Source organism: Balaenoptera musculus, chromosome 10 (genome assembly GCF_009873245.2).
Source record: "Balaenoptera musculus isolate JJ_BM4_2016_0621 chromosome 10, mBalMus1.pri.v3, whole genome shotgun sequence".
Taxonomy (NCBI): Eukaryota; Metazoa; Chordata; class Mammalia; order Artiodactyla; family Balaenopteridae; genus Balaenoptera; species Balaenoptera musculus.
This window is the reverse complement of record NC_045794.1, coordinates 27,286,524-27,303,862: the sequence shown is the minus strand read 5'-3', so window position 1 is coordinate 27,303,862 and position 17,339 is coordinate 27,286,524. Positions and strand designations below refer to the sequence as shown.

Below are 17,339 nucleotides of genomic sequence, written 5' to 3'. Positions count from 1 at the left end.
ACGGAAATGTAAAGACAATTTTCACTAATGAACGTGGTTGTATCTATTACTAAAGGGGTGACTACATACTAAGGTTAATACATTTATGAGCTGCTTTAAAAATCGGTAAGATCTAAAATATAGAAAATTCTCAGATTTCAAAACAATACCATTCTTTCACATTAGTTCAGTAATGGTTTCAGAGAAAGAGAGAAGGAGCGAGGAAAAGAGAGAGGTAGGGAGGGACAGAGGAATTGGAATGATAATGGGGAAGCAGAACATTCAAGAGAAAAAGCTCCTACATGGAAAGCACAGGTTCACGAGGAGCAAATTGCTTAGGCTATTACTTCAAGAAGGGAGTTCAAACTTGCTTTTTCAAGTTTCAGATTTCTTGTTTATCCTGTTGCGATATTGTGATTTATAAGAAATGTATATTTGGTCTTCGTCCAGGATTCCTGACCCTTAGCTCCCCAAACCCTTGGAATTTCTTAAGTGCTGAGAATGACAAAAGAGTCTCTTGTGTTAATGAGATGACTTTAGGACCCCACCTAAGGGCGGAGGCTGGTTGCCAGGAGAACCAACCACAGAATTAGAGAGTTTGAACTTTCAGTTGCAACCCCTGACCTTCCGGGGAGAGGCTGAAGGTTGAATCAATCACCCAGCGGCCAACAATTTAATCAAACTCATGCTTCTTTAATGAAGCCTCCATAAAAATCCGAAAGGACAGGGTTCACAGAGCTTCTGGGTTGGTGAACACGCGGAGATTGGGGGAGAGTGTCGCCCTAGGAGAGCAGGCAAAAAAAGCTGTGCGCCTATCCCCATTCCTTGCCCTCCACATCTCTTCTGTCTGGCTATTCCTGAGTTACATCCTTTTATACTAAACTGGTGATCAAGGAAGTAGCAAATTAATTGAACCTGAAGAGCGGGTAATGGGAACCTCTGATTTATAGTCAGTAGTTCAGAAGTAAGGTAACAACCTGGACTTTGGACTGGCACCTGGAGTTCAAGGAGGGGTCGTGGGAACCCCAATCTATTGCGGTGGGTCAGAAACATAGGTCATGACCCGGGCTTGCAACTGGCTTATGAAGCGGGGGGTGGGGCAGTCTTGTAGGACTCAGTCCTCAACCCGTGGAATCTGATGCCATCTCCAGGTAGATAGTGTCAGAATTGATTTGAATCATAGGGCACCCAGCTGGTGTCAAAGAATTGCTCGGTGTGGGGAAGCTCCCCCCCATCCCCCATGTTGCAACTGGGTCCCTAATTCACTTGTACAAATGATGCATTTAGGTCTTTACTACAGAAATAACATCTGTGGCCTATGAACTGCATAGATTCCTTTCACATATTCTGGTAGACTGATTTAAATTGTTGATTAAATTGTAAGTTTTTATTAATTATATAGGCCTAGGTAGTGAAGGCATTGAGATACAATGTTGGCTACAAAATAACCACTGATATTATGAAGATATACTATCTGCTGCCTGATTGCAAACTTGCTGATATCAGAAGGGCCCCTTTTGATTCAAATTCATCAAAGCTAGTAGGCACATGGGGGAGGACGCTGGAGTTTGTATGCTAAATAAGGATAAAGTCAAGAACAAGAAAGTCAACCAGCCATGGCTGGAAACTCTGGGATTTCAGGGGCTAAGGTAGCAAGCAGAGACAGAGCCATAGCCAGAATTTTCCTCCACAAGGTTTTAGTAACATTGGAAATCAATCAGTAAAATGTACTAACAAATTAGCACAAAACATTCTACTAATTTTGAAAATCAATGCCCTATCCTAGAATTGATTTTCCAGAAATTGAGAAATTCTGCCTTGAAGAAGATGTAGTTTCTGCTTACCATCTCATAGAAGTGAAATCTATTTGAAAATATTCCTTATATATGGTAAATAATATTTTATGTTCTGTTTATGTAACTGTTTTAAAAGTTAAATGAGATTTATACCTCTTCCAATTCCTCAACCAAAGGATCCAAAACAAATTAAACTAATATCATTTCTATTGATTTAATTACTTCAATGATCCACAATAGAAAACCTATATATCTGCTGATTAGAATAATTAAAATCACCTAAAAATATATATTAAAAATATATTTTTGAAAACAATGCCTATCAAAAAACATTCTGATAAATTAACAGGAAATTGTCCTTTTAAAGTGATGAATATATATTGTTACCAGCAAGTAAATTTATAATAATAACATTAAACTCATAAAACCTATTATTTCCCATGGGTTTAAGATATTTCTTGCATAGGACATAGGACTAGATATATATGGATATTTTCCCTTCCTCAGCTTAATGAAAACATTTTATATAGTAAAAGCATCAAATAATGTTTAATATGTTTTATACAATATAGTTCAGCCTAGGAAAAATAATATATACTGTCAATAGTGCAAATATTTTTAGAAGCTACAATTTGGTGTAGATGGCTAATAAGTTTCTATAGTAATTCATTTAACCAGAACCTTTTAGAAAATGTTGCTGGGTTGGTTTAAGAATTTATTAACGATTAATCTGATTGGTTCCATGATATCCAATTAAAAATTCTTCAGGCTATAATAACAGCTTTACTTCCTTCCTGCTTTTATTATTTTAACTTCAAATAAATGGTTAAAAATATAAGGTTTATCAATATGCTAAGTTGTCATTAAAATGATTTTCTGGCCTAATGACGATTCTGAATTCCACATTATTTATCTCTAATCTTGTGTATAGCAATCATTTCTAAGGCCTATGGCATTTTCTCATTATTCAAAACTAAAGAATTTAAGACGTCGTAATAGTATTCTCATTCATGTATGCTGACTAGCCTTAGAGTTGCAAGATGTGTACAGTGTCTATAAAGTTGTAGAAAGAGTCAGAATGTGTGAAAATGTTGGACTTTTAGTACATGATATGCCCTTTTTGACAGCACATCAAAATGGAGCAAAAAATATAAAGATGTTCATACTTTAACCCAGTGATCTCACTCTTGAGAAGAAAATGAAATATATGAGAAGTTGAATGCATGCTATTCCTAACAGCATCTTATAACAAATAATGGAAAACCATCTCAGTGGCTAACGAGAGGATGTAGTGATTAATGCAATAACAATATCTGAAATAGAATCTACGATACAACCTTTAAAAATAAAAATAAGACTAGGCAGTAACATAGAAAAGTTTATGATATCTGTTAGTGGTTTCTACAATGTAATGACAATGATGTAAAATAGATATTAATGTAAACAAGCATCAACTAGTCATACATAAAATGAAAATAGTTGTTATTAATATTCATTACTAATTTTAATCTTATTGATATGTCACTTTTCAAATTAAAATACAATAGGGTTACTTATTAATCACAGAATTTCTTTTCTAAGTTCTAGAAGATAGTGCTAATAAGTCCAGTTGGAACACAAAAAGACCTGTGGGTTTTATTTAAGTTAGGTGTCCTGATGAATCAGGACCACTTTGGTGACTCACAGACTTCCAAAGGGGTCTAAAAGAAGAGGAAAAGAGTAATGAAAGGAGGAACATCCAGGAGAGTTGTTGCCTTTTGTTTTAGGTGTACATTTTGGCTGCTAAGGCTCTTCTAACTCCTTATCACTACCTATGTCCTCAAACATTCTTAGAATGTTTAACTTCTGCTATAAATTTCCACACCACATCTTTTAATCCCAATCACTAGGCTGATTTATGAATCAGATAAGGAAAGTACAGTGTTAGAGATCCAAAGGCTGAGGTTTCCAAAAAGGAATTAAGGTAAAATTGAAGTAAATTAAAACAAAAAAAATTCTGTGGCCAAGGTGGCAAACTCAAAGGTTACAGTAGGGGCCGGAAGATAACAGAAACAAGTGCAGCAGGCTGGATATAAGTAATTGGGAGCGAGGGGCCCTGTGGTAAACTGCAGTTTGCCCTGTTTAAAAGCAGCAGGCACTACATAGATCCAACAGGTTGCTGACATGCATGAATGCAGACTTAGGGCTGCCAGATATTCAGAATCCTTCAAGGGAGCCCAGAAATACAGCTGTTCAGGTGAAATCTCCTGAGTTTCTAACTGTTGACAACTAAATAGAATTAGTTTTAATTTTTCATTCCCTGCAATAGCCTAATAACAGCTGCCTTTGGGCTTATTTTGTTTCACAGAATTCCTGTGTACCACCTCTGACCTATAGTTAGCATGCAGGCAGGGATTTCCCAAAAGGATGAACTTTATCTGCCGGAAGTCACATTTTCAATTGAGGTCTTTCATAGAAAAAATAAAAAATGTTAAAAAAATAAAAAAGAAAAATGCTAAACAGTGAAGCTAAAGTAAGTTGTGAGCATGCTGGTAAGCACAAATCAATAAGGGCTTACAAACTATAAGAACATTATACTAAGACCTAAATGTTCCTGAGGAGCAAAACCTTAGAGGATTTTACTTTTACATTCTCTATAACTGAGGAGACATTCTGAGTCACTATAAAAGGAGATCAGCCCAAAAGGCTTTTTATAAAGATGGTTCCCTTTACTGAAATTACATTAAAAATGATCAGAAGAAAATGACAAAATTTGACCAAGACGGAATTGCTATGAGCTACCAAACTGCAAATAGGATCTGACTGTGTGTGTCCTGTGTTGTGTCTGTTGCTAGTTTCCCTTCAGCTATCCCATTCCTTCCAACTCTCATTTTCCATCCTTGGCTGTTAAAAGGAGGTCGCTGGAGACTCCTAAGAAATGATTGTCTGGCTGAGTAAAGAAGGAAACTGAAAGAGAGGTATAAAGGCATTTTTACTTTAACCGTAGGAATTTACCGTCATCAAAGTTAGACTATGTGGATGGGTGGGAGTGAGTGGTTGGAAGGAAGGGGAGAGCTGTCTATTCAACTCATCATTTGCATCACATGCACCCAAGGAAAAAATGTTTACCTGGTGGAGCCACGGTTAACCTTTTTTCCTTGCTGAGCCGGTGCCCTTGGATGAATTCACTCATGGAAGGGGGGCCCTTCAGAAGAAATGACTCTGTGGAGGTGGGATCAGGGGGAACTCTTAATAAATTCTGTAGGTAGGAAGCCCCTGAAGTCCTGGGACGGCTCTGATCACAAAGGGAAGGTGAAAATTGTCTTGCAGGAGATCCAAGAAAATACATATAGGAAACAAAAAAGTTTTACTTTAATTACCTTTCAAAGCCTCACCAGTGACAACATTATTTATATTGGCATTTAAAATTTTTTAACAAGTAAATCAAGATTTTCACTAAATGTTTAGTTTCCATACCAGGATACAACCCTATTTGGAAACTGTACTGGATACTGGAAAAGAGATTTATTATAGTTAGTCAGTTTGAACCACAAATAGAAAATATTTATATTGTTTGATTCTTAACTGAAAACTCCTAAAATAAAAATTTTACTATTAACTGAAAATACAGGGTAAGTAATTCAACATCCAGGACTCTGGAAAAAGGTCATAAAATCAAGCCATTAAAAACCATACAAGTGACTTTTGAACAATATTCACATACCAAATGAAAAAGCACAAAAACCTGCTTTTAAGAAAAAGACTATACATATTCCATCCTATTTGACCTAAATAGAGACATCTCCTTTCAGTCAGTCATCAGTTTTCGGAATATGGGCAAAAGTTCCCCTAAGAGAACACATTCATATCCTTGCCTCGTTAGAGAGAAGCTGGTAAATAGCACCATTGCCATTAAAACTATCACCCATGTAAAACATAGCTTCATTCTTAATATTGACCTTTTTATCTACCAATTTTTAGGTTGGAGGTAAGGGAGAGGCATATTTATGCATACAAGGAACAGCAAATATGTTAACAGACACTTGAAAAGTATATTATGGTTAACCAAGAGATGGGGTGTGGGGGACAGAAAGGAATAAATAAACACAAGTATCCAAAGGTTTTAATTTGGAAAAACCAACATTGGCAAGGCCCATTTATACACCCACTCCCAGTTTTTCCTTTGCTTTCCTTCCTCCATCCTCCACAATAAGAGCACATTAATTTTTGCAGTTAACTAACATCTGGCCACTGCACCATACTATGAAGATCGCTGCATGCATACCTTTTCCTCTGAGTGCCACTGCTGACCCGAATGTTGGGTGTCTGTGGGCCCTGACTATGCAGGAGGTAAGTGTCTATGGTGGGCACGGTGACTGATGCCTCCCCACTTACTTTAGGGCTGCCGATCTTGCTCTTTCCAAGTTTGCCTTTGCTGCGACGGGACTGCTCATGGTCAAACTCTAAGTCCTCCAGCCGCTGGGTCAGGGCGAGTTTTTGCTGGATAGCCATTCGTAACAAAGTGTTTAGAGTCTTCTTCTCATCCTCTGCAGCTGCTAACTGTCTCTGCATCTCATCCAACTGTGTGACATATTCATCACATCTGGAACCACAACAGAAAAGTGGTCAGGAGAAAATCTTGGTGAAATTAAGTTTGGAACTTAAGTTGAAAGTAATGAATTTTACTGGAATTTAGATATTTGGAACACTGGTCTTCCTAGATCACAATGGAAGTAATCTATTACAGTAGAAAATTGGAAACAGAGCAAGTTCAATAACTGATAGTTAATCTATACAATTAAGTACATATAGGGACATTCTTAATAGGTGGTATCTTAAACCCCAGAGACAGAGTTATTGTGGTTGCAGAAGAACCAACAGTAAAGTCTCAGGTAATGTACACAGCATTGTAGATGTGTTACAATAGCTTTATAGTCTATGCCTGTAGCATGCAAAAGAATAATAATATTTGTAAAGAAAATATATACTTCTTTATCTATATTTATAGGTTTTATTTTAATTGAGTACAGACTGTAGTTGCTATTGCTTTCAATATGGCAGATTTGCCTGAATTAGAAACCTGAGTATCTTCAATGATTTCCCAACCAGATGATAAAGCAATAGGTGTCAAAGAAAACCAAGATTTGCATAGGGTTCAAAACAGATATAGCCGGCTGTCAGGAACATCTTTACTCAGGTTTGATACTTGTGCTGCAGCAGGAGGATAAGCTTGGTGGTCTTTTTTCTACCAAAAGTAACACCTAAGCACATGTACATTTGGAAGAAAGAATTATTCACACAATTATTCAGAGTTTTTTCTGCATTTATTTACCCACTAAGATAGTAAGAACTCTCCATGAATCAGAAGATAGTTAATGACTTTCTGGAGTTACCCAAAATGTATTGTACAAACTTTGGAATTAAAGCAAGACTTTTGGTATTTTAAAGAAAGAAGAGACTTTGTAGTGAAAAAACTTGAGATCCAGGTGGGTCCCATTTTCTTTTTTAAAAAATATAATTTAATTTAATTTTTTATACAGCAGGTTCTTATTAGTTATCTATTTTATACATATTAGTGTATATATGTCAATCCCAATCTCCCGGGTTCTATTTTCTTTAACACTGAATGTCAAGAAGCATAGTAGGAATATCATAAGAAAAATCAGGGCTTAGTAAAATAAAATGTGGATTTCAGGACACTGGATTTATTTTAATTGGTTAGATAAAAATACTTTTAAAAATACTATGGAGTAAGGCAGTTAATATACCTGAAAAAACAAATTTCTGTGAAAATGCATTATTTGAGGATAATAATTCTTAAATAAACCAGATCGAGGCTTTAAATGTCCCTTTAAAAATGTTTTGATTTCCTTTTCAAAGAGGGGGGCATTGTGCACCAAACCCATTCTCCATCCTGCCGCCCTCCACCGCCATAGTGGCCAGAGGTGTGCACATTCTACTCCCCAAACTACTGTGCTTAGACCCAGAAGTCAGTTCCCTTCAGTTCCCCTGTAACCTTGTGGTCTCTTAGGCACTAGGCCGCCTCACTGCCATTTCCAAGAGTCAATAACAAAGTTTGAGTTTGAGCCTTTTCTCTTCTGACACTAAAAGGAAGCTGGACAGATTCCAGGGCCCAAGGTTTTTTTTTTTTACATTATATCAGCTACATGTAAGTAATTTACTGAATCTGTAAATAAAGCATAAACATAGTTATGCTTTGTGAATTTTGTACCAAGTTTGCATCATATAAAATATAGAACTATTTTTGTTTTGGCACTGAATTGTGACAGCAAAAAGGAAACTGCAACACTATATTGAACACCTCAAGATTTTGAAAACGTTGAATCAATAATTCTTAACAATCATTTCAAGTCTAAAAAATAAAATATAGTGGTGCTTCATAACAAAACTGGTGGGGGGAGGTAGTAACTAATATTTGTCTAAATAATTAGTTGGGCAGTGTGAAAAATTTGGTGATATATATAATTACATTTTAGAAATTATAATTTAATTCACACTATATTAAAGTATTAGCTGATATGATGAATATTAATCTTCATTACAAAGTATCTTTTTCACAATACTTGCTAATGATAAACACTTTTATGTATACAGAAATAAATGTCAGTGGTGATAATGTAATATTTAGCTATTTTAGGAAGTGGGTTTTTTCCCCCTTATTGGAGGTGGTTTTTTTTCTTTTTTCTTTTTTCTTTTGGTCTAATTCTTTTGGGCACATAAGGCTCTAGAAAAAATATCTATTATATTAATTTAAAAACACTTGTATGGGGAATTTCCTGGCAGTCCGGTGGTTAGGACTCTTCTTCCACTGCTGGGGGCCCGGGTTCTATCCCTGGTTGGGGAACTAAGATCTGCAAGCCGTGCGGCAAGGCCAAAAAATAAAAAAAAATTAAAAAATTTTAAAAATTAATAAATAAAAACACTTGTATGTAGAAGAATTGCTTGATCCAGTGTGTCCAGTAGAGGGCTCTGGAAAACAGCACAAAAGGTTTTATCTTTGATTTGTCAGAGTGGAATCTCATGTATTCTCTTTACACCTTGCCCTTTTAGATGGCAGACTAAATAACACTCACGATGCACGAAGATGAACATGTGCATTTTGAAGTCTTTTCCCCATGTACCACACCTAATCTTGCAAGAAAAACGATTACCTTGTTGCAAACATTGCTCTCAGGGATGAGAAAGTTGCTGCATCTTCTTTCAAAGCCTTCAGTTCATTTCTAAGTTTCGTCATAGTTTCAGTCACCATTGCTTTTTCATTTTCATATTTGTTCTTGAGATTAGCTAATGCCACCTCAGCTGTCTAAAGCAGAAAAATCACAAAGCTTACAATTTTCATATCAGGAAAATCTATCATACAGATTCTTCATGCTGGGTCTATTTCTTTCATAAATAAAAAGAAATTGTCTAGGTTGAATTTTATATAAACATATATATGTACTTTGGACATAGGGCAATTTTTTTTTATGTCAAAACATAAATGTGAATCTATAATGTGGATAAATTGCCCTAGAAGCCAGTTGTGAACCAGAGTCACTATCAAGAGCTAAGGGAATGATAGTAGTTCAGTAAATATTTAATGCATATTATTGAGAGTGTGGGATTTTCAGATATGAAGGGAGCCAAAATGAAACTTTATACAAGAAGGATTTTATCAAGGAGAAGTTAGAGAAGAAGCACAGCTTCCAGTCGAAATACAATAGAACTCAAATATTATTTTGTCACCTGTGCTTGGTGGGTCTGAAACATAGAATAAAAGACAGAGGTCATTGCAATTTATAACATGAGTAGGACAAACTATAAATCCATATTACATATTTAAGGAAAAGAATTAACAAAGAATCAATTATTTCCTAAGTCTTTGTATACAACGTCTTCAAAACAATAAATTACAGTCAAATTCTTCACAATCTCCATAAAACCAGACTCCAAAAATATATATATACATATATTTTAAATATAGAATGTTTCACGAATTTGCGTGTCATCCTTGTGCAGGGGCCGTGCTAATCTCCTCTGTATTGTTCCAATTTTAGTACATATGCTGCCAAAGCAGGCACCAAAATATTGAATGAATTAAAGTATTTGTTTGAATTTAGGATTTGGGCATGTTTAAGTTCTTGGAATTAAGAGTGTTTCAAATTGAGAACTAGCCTGACACACAGTAGGAAATAGAAACAAATGAACAAAAAATGTTGGCTAAATCAACGCATGAAATCAATGTATATTTAGGGACTGCCTATTTGATGCATAGCCCCCATGGTATTCATACTGAAGCCAAACTAGGAAACACACCATTTTTACAAACTGTTAACTACAGCTTTTCAGAGTGTGTAAAAATATTCAATACTAATGAAAAAAGCCCATTACTAATGAAAAAAATCCATTAGTAATGGGATTTCCCAGGAAGACTACTGTGGTTTTTTAACATTTCTTTTTGTGCTTCGAGTGGACAGCTTCAACTTTCTTCTACAAAGTGCCAATCCATTTATAGAGATAAATGGATTCTTTTTTAATTAAAATACTATTGGATAAGGTAGTTTGTTAATGTTTTTATTCCAAAGTCGTAACTTAATAGTTTTTTAATTTTTATTTTTAATGTAACTTAATAGTTTTGATTGTATTTAAATTCAGATTAAAATGAGAGGTTACTCATAAAATAATTTAGTATGTTCTGTAGTGCTATAACTCAGTAGAAACTTTAGAAATGTTATAGATTCAGAAAGTTATCCAGAATGCAGAAATCGACCTGGGGAAAAATGGCAGTTGTTTAATTTTTTAAAAATTTAGACACATAATCATTTAGAACAGATAGCTAAGTTTAAGTTGTGAAAATGTAGATGTAACAAGTTTGTAAACACGTGGCGCTACATGGTCAGTTATCTAAGGGGAAAAGAGAGGGAAGTGACAGAAGAGCAATATCTGAAACAGAAGTACAAACTCATTTATTGTGAAAAATGCCCCAAAGGACTCAGCATTGTTTGTAGATTTTTGTCCACAAAACTGCACAAAGCTTTTTCGGAATTAAGAAAGTGTAAGTATCTCTAACCCATTAGCAGATTTGCTGACGTCTGCATTCACCACATTCTCCCAAAGTTGATTTTCTAAATAAAAAATCTTGTTTCCAGCCACAGAGGTCTAGATCTAGGATACATTAGTTACTTCCTTTGCAATGTTCCCGTAAATTGGATTACAGCATGTACAACATCAAACTGTAATTATCTGTTCTATTCTGACATCCCCAGAAGTCTGTGAGTTTTTTTCTGGAAGGCAGGGACCATGTATTGGCCTTCTTTGAATCTTTAGCATCCATAACAGTTTAGTATACAGATGGTCCTTTGTAAACATTTACTTATCTCATCAGAAGACACTGTGCTTACAAAAAATCTTAAGGTTATATTAAAAGAGTCATAGAGAATGCAGAATGCCTGTTTTAATAAAAACAGGAAGATTCTCTTTTTTTCCTCTATGACAGAATTCCTAGCTTAGCCTTAATAATAAATATTCCACAATGTCTAAATATAGTGGATGTCATCTGTAGAGACCTGAGCTATTTATGGCACACAGCATCACAGCAATAGTCCTAACATCATTAAAATGTAAACTAAAGGCATGGCTAGAAATGTGTTTACATTTAATTTACTGAGACCATATGGGCTGTGACACTAATGTAATGCAAATGGTACCACAAACTACTATGAAAATAAAAATTCAGCCAGGAATGCTTTGAACTGCTCTGAATTCCTATGGCACTGTATATCACTCTAAAATGCTCGATGATAGGTACTATCTTGTAAATAATTACAGGCATGTATTGAAATTCTACTAGATTGCTAGTCACTTATTTTTGCATCCCTACTTACTACCTGCCATGACATATGGAATCCATGAATGCTTACTGACAAATTAGTCTCTCTTGGCTGATCAACCATGCTTATCTGTACTTCTATGTCAATTAAGCATCTTGACACTTCTATAGATCTAGGTTTCTAGGTCGGTAATATTCAAACTTCAGGAAGAAGTCCAAGAAGTTATTTGAATGGCTTGACCAAGAATGCCCAGTATATTATGTCCTTGATGAAGGTCTTCTAAGCCTTATCTAATACGGTATTAGTTATTCATGACCACTAAATCATTGGGTCTTTGGAAGGATATGGAAACAAATTCTTTATTCTGACCTCAAACTGCAGTCAGATATCTCACAAATTCTTCATTCACCCTAATCTTTTCTAATTTCCTGAAGTGATAGCACAAAAATAAGGTCCTATTTTCCCTTTAGATTTGTAAAAAACATGTTTATATAGTGCAAACATTATTACTGCTTGTAGTATAGACCTCCAAATTGTATCAACAGGTTTATGGGAACTGAAGATAAAGATGGTAGAAAGCTGCAATGTAGATGGCATGATAATGATATGGTTTCCCCCAGATAAAGGCAAAAGGAAAAGGAAGTCTGAATCTGAAATTAACTTTCACTCTCCAACACTAGCATTGCTCACATTTGCAGGAAGGTATTTGATGTTTTGTTGCTTCTTTTTATCAATACCCTTTATTCAGCACCCTTCTCAAAGGTATCTTTCAAGTCTCACTTTCCAGAGAAAATAACAGAGGTTAAAAATATTTTCCCACCTATACGTCACAGCACTGTCATCCAGGTAAAGCTTGAGGGTGAAAACCAAATTCAGACATCAAGGAGATCTAGGAGTTAGGTAGGATCATGTGGTAGCATTCCTACTCATGCCAGAAGGACAAGATCTATGGTTAGTAAAAATTCTCTGCTGCTTAAGCTCTGACTGAGGTGAATTAACATCCCAAGTGGACCTAAATTTCAGATATGTGGTTAGTGGCAGTTAGTGCACATTCTATTTTATCTCTATCTTTACCTCTCTCTCCAGAGAGCTCCCATCTGTTTGGTCTAGCTGCCTACCAGGGTGCCTTTCTTGCTGTCTCTGCCTGGTGTAAGCTTCCATGCCAGCCTATTCTGCATCCCCCCATCTCCTATTTCTACACTCAGTGATTGCTGGGCTCCAGCTAAGTACCGCCCGGACTGCCTTTCTACATCTGCAACTGGATCTTCTCTGTTCCTGCTTTAATTTCCTCACCTTTACCTCTACTTAGTGGGGCATAGCTACTCTCCTGTTTCATCCATTCATGCACTTCAAAGAAATTATTACATTCTGATCTGGCTCTGGCCATAGTTTGTTTTATTCCTCTAATGACCAGGAATCTGAACTCTCATCCTGATGGTGGTGGACACTCAAAAACATTTAGGAATAAACTAGTTAAAGTGTTGGCTAGCATGGCTCATTAGTAGAATGAGATCACCTGTTTGTTGGCTTTCAGCACTGCCCTCAGTGTGGCGATCTGCTCCCGTTTGGTGCTCAGTAGGGACTTAAGCTTGAGGATCTCTTCCATTAGGGCTTCTTTGTCTTTATCTATCATGGGGGCCAGCTCCCGTGCTGCAGCTCTTTGACGAGACAGTTGCAAGGACCGGTCCACAGCTTTCTGCAGATGTTTGATTTGGTCCCGGATTATGGCATTAAGGTTGTAGATATTCATTGGTTCTTTGCGGATGTCACTTGTGTCTAATACTGGAGATGATGGTGGGGCAGTAATAATGGGAGAGATGGTGGGAGTCTTGGTTGGACTTGGTTCTTTGCTGGCTTCTGTGTTTTCTTTTGAAACTGGTTCAGGTGAGGTCCTTGTTTCTACAGGGGACGACACACCCCGCCTGGCTAACCGTGGAGACAAAAGTCCCCTGGGATCATCAGGCCCTTTCAGGCTGCCACTACGGGTGACTCTACTTTGCCTATAGTAGTCCAGCATGACCCTGTTAGGGGTTTCATTATTACACAGACATACATGATGGTAAAGCTGAGCTAGCTCCTCACTAAATGTCACCAACTCATCCTGGGCTGTATTAAGGGTATTGTGATTTTCATTGGCTATGCTGGTCATCTTTTGCAACTCCTTCTCCATATGGGCCATCTTCTCTCCACTCTCCTTGGTGGTCTTCTCAAGGCTTGTAATCTGCTCATCATACATTTGGATCTTACTCTCATACTTCGCCTTCTCTTCAGTATAGTTTTCTACAGATTTATTATATTTCTCCTTTAAGGCCTTAATTTCAGCTTTCAAATCGATCACCTCAGTTACTGCCACCCTGTATTTGCATTCAAGGATCTCTAAGCCATTGATGTCCACCTCGTAGTCATGGGTCTCCTCTCCTGAGTCCTGGCCCTTTTCCCCGTCCAGCTGCTTGAGCTCCTTGCTGCTCTGCAGGCCCCTCATGGCATTAACGTGCTCCGTGAGCCGGTGCACCCGTTCGTGCTGCTCCGTCAGTGCCCCCTTGGTGTGTTCCAGCTGCGTCTGTGACTCCTGGAGATTGGCCAGAAGAATGGCCTTTTCCCGCTCTACCTGCAAGGGCAAAAGAAAGTCTCTGAATGACTTCAAGGCAATGCCAGTGATGAGCTTGACCCATTCACATCTGGACATGTATATGTTTTAAAAATGCAGAAAAGCCCATGTTTCCATTACTACAAGTTGAATTGGAGTGTGTTTTCTTATCTCAGCTGTTCTGGTAAGTCAATCCAAAAGTACATCATTCCAAAAAATTATGCTTTGCATATTTATCCCTCCAAATTCTCATGAATTATACACAAGTCAAATCTGGGCAAGCTTCAGTTTAATAATCTATAAAAGGAGCATAACAATGCCTGTCTCATAGGGGCATTTGGATGATTCAGTAGGACAGTGAATTTAATGCTCAAGGTATTATAATGTTAGCTGTTGTTAACGTTTGGGTAACTGTGGTCCAATTCCCATGACCAAAATGCTTCTACATGGCAAACACATCTGTTTTACAAATTTGTATTTGTATGTGCAAAAGCAACTCTTTCATCTCAGAGTCAGGATATATTTGAATACAAATCCTCTTAGCTGGGTTTCATTACGTATAACAGATTGTACTTGCTTATAGCTGAAGATGAATTGACTTATCCAGACTATTGGGCAATAATTTTAAGTGAAAATCCAGGTAATTATGTAACACAGTATTTGATGAAAAGCCAAGACATTTGAATTTTTGATAAAAGAGATGGAAAATCTCCTAAATATTCTATTATTTGTATTGTATACAATCTCAATGAAATGGACTGTTTTTTTTCTTTTTCTCTTAAAAATTAAGTAAATTTGCTCTGAAAAGTCTAAATATCATTTGATTAGTATACATGAATACAATACACATAGCTGATTTCAAAAAGCTCTTCAATAGGAAAAACTTTTGGATAAAACTAAAAACTGGACGAGAACAAAATGTACTGAACATGTCTCAGGTTTGTTTTAGAGGCAAAAGTGTTATGATAAATGAGATAATGCCTTTAGGAGAGTGTCCAACCTGGACTTTGCCAATTCCCATTTAACATAAACATTTTCTAAGCCCCAAAGTATGTCTACCAGTTTCTTCATGATAGCACCTCCAGAAAACATCAAATAGAACACTGTCTCCTTCATATGTATATGTTCCACATATAGTACTAATTTCCACACTCAATACATTTCTGGTGGAATCATTTGAATAGGGAACGAAGTCCAAATTTTATACACACATACACATGTATGTGTGTGTATGTAAATACACACATACATACATACAGGTGTGTGTGTGTGTATATATTTTTTCTGGACAATTAAGGTTGGTCTGCCCTCCCCCTCCAAAAAAAGATAACTAAATTGTGGATAATTTTGTATAACTCTGGCATTACATTTTCCCTCAGCTATTGAGGCTTGAAGTACCTTAAATTGTATTTGGATTTCAGACAGCAGGGCTTAAACTATTTAAGATACATGGTACTTTGAATTATTAAATGCAAATCACTTTAAAGATTAAAATTACTATTCATTTTAAGTGTATATTTTAATCTCCATTTGTGAAGAACGTATTCAAGAGAGACTTGCTGAGTTAATTGTAATCTTCTATAATTATATATAAATAATATATAATCTTCTACAGTGACTAAGAATAGTTGCCTTATTTCTCTTCTTACAATCTCTGTCTTCTATCTGAAACTGAAGATTTTACTTTGCATAGTAGGGTTGGTTGTTCTGCCAGAAAACTTGAATGCATAATTTGTAAACTCTGTAGTCTGCTGTAAGTACACAATATATATTATTATTATTGTTATAATTATGTGCCATAGAAATTTTTATTATTATTATTATTTTTTGGTCATGCAGCATGCAGGCTCTTAGTTGCGGCATGTGTGTGGGATCTTAGTTCCCTGGCCAGGGATCGAACCCTTGCCCCCTGAAGTGAAAGCGTGGAGTCCTAAACACTGGGCCGCCAGCGAAATCCCATCCCATAGAAATTATTATTATTATTATTATTTTTAAAGGCAGTTGGAATGACGGTTGGAGGGAGGGGGACAATTTTAATATTTATTTATTTATTTATTTTGACTGCGCCAAGTCTTAGTTGCAGCACACGGGATCTTTAGTTGCAGCATGCGGAATTCTTAGTTGTGGCATGCGAACTCCTAGTTGCGGCATGCGTGTGGGATCCAGTTTCCCAACCAGGGATCGAACCTGGGCCCCCTGCATTGGGAGCGTGGGGTCTTACCCATTGGACCACCATAGAAATTATTTTTAATTTTGCTGAGTGTTTACCTTTTAAATAAACACATTTACATGTATTGAGTACTGATAGATTCTTTTGTGAAGGAACAAAAGACAGCAGAATTTGCATGTTTATATTAGGACTTTTATAGGAAAAGAAATAAAAGCTGTTTTATGAGTTATTAATTTCCATAAAGTCTTTATCCTGGTCATCTGACTTTCAATTTGACACCTGAATGACTGGTGTGAGTTTTGGAATGTTATACATAGTATGAGTATGTAAAATAGAACTCAGAAATAAATAACTTATTCTTCTCTGTTTGAAGTGAAGTAACACTGGCAAATCTGTGCCCTGATGAATGAGAGCTGTGAAAAAAGATCAGCCTACAACCAAGAAACACAAGGTGAGGGAATCCAGCAGTTGGAAAAGAAGGTAATATATTTTGGAGAGTGTGGTGAGAAGGAATCTCTTCTCTCTCTCTGTCTCTCTCTCTCTCTCTCTCTCTCTCTCTCTCTCACACACACACACACACACACACACACGTATATGCAAAAGTCAGTCAGCTGGACAAAGACTCAAAAAAAAAAAAAAAAAAAAGAAAAGAAAGAAAGGGCTTCTCTGGTGGCGCAGTGGTTGAGAATCTGCCTGCCAATGCAGGGAACACGGGTTCGAGCCCTGATCTGGGAAGATCCCACATGCCGCGGAGCAACTAGGCTCGTGAGCCACAATTACTGAGCCTGCACGTCTGGAGCCTGTGCTCCGCAACAAGAGAGACCGCGATAGAGAGAGGCCCGCGCACCACGATGTAGAGTGGCCCCCACTTGCTGCAACTAGAGAAAGCCCTGGCACAGAAACGAAGACCCAACACAGCCATAAATAAATAAATAAATAATTAAAAAAGGAAAAAAAAAAGAAAACCACTAATCTGCTTTCTGTCCTATGGATTTACC

General features: G+C 36.7%; 1 protein-coding gene and 1 non-coding gene across 6 annotated transcripts in view; both read right to left on the bottom strand.

Moving 5' to 3' along the window:
- The window catches only part of BICD1 (BICD cargo adaptor 1), a 207,936-nt gene that overhangs the window by 39,732 nt on the left and 150,865 nt on the right, over positions 1–17,339 (bottom strand). For 3 of the 5 annotated variants that reach the window (XM_036866752.1, XM_036866750.1, XM_036866751.1), the window contains exons 5-7: positions 13,101–14,192; positions 8,927–9,078; positions 6,150–6,357 (exon numbers count right to left, since the gene is read on the bottom strand). In XM_036866752.1, coding sequence (XP_036722647.1) covers positions 6,150–6,357; positions 8,927–9,078; positions 13,101–14,192 — 1,452 coding nt within the window. Of the gene's footprint in view, positions 1–4,883; positions 5,078–6,039; positions 6,358–8,926; positions 9,079–13,100; positions 14,193–17,339 lie in introns of all 5 variants that reach the window. The other 2 variants (XM_036866753.1, XM_036866754.1) reach the window with 1 other exon arrangement.
- LOC118902971 lies at positions 9,729–9,831 on the bottom strand. Its single transcript, XR_005021681.1, has one exon. It is a non-coding gene; the product is annotated as a U6 spliceosomal RNA (small nuclear RNA).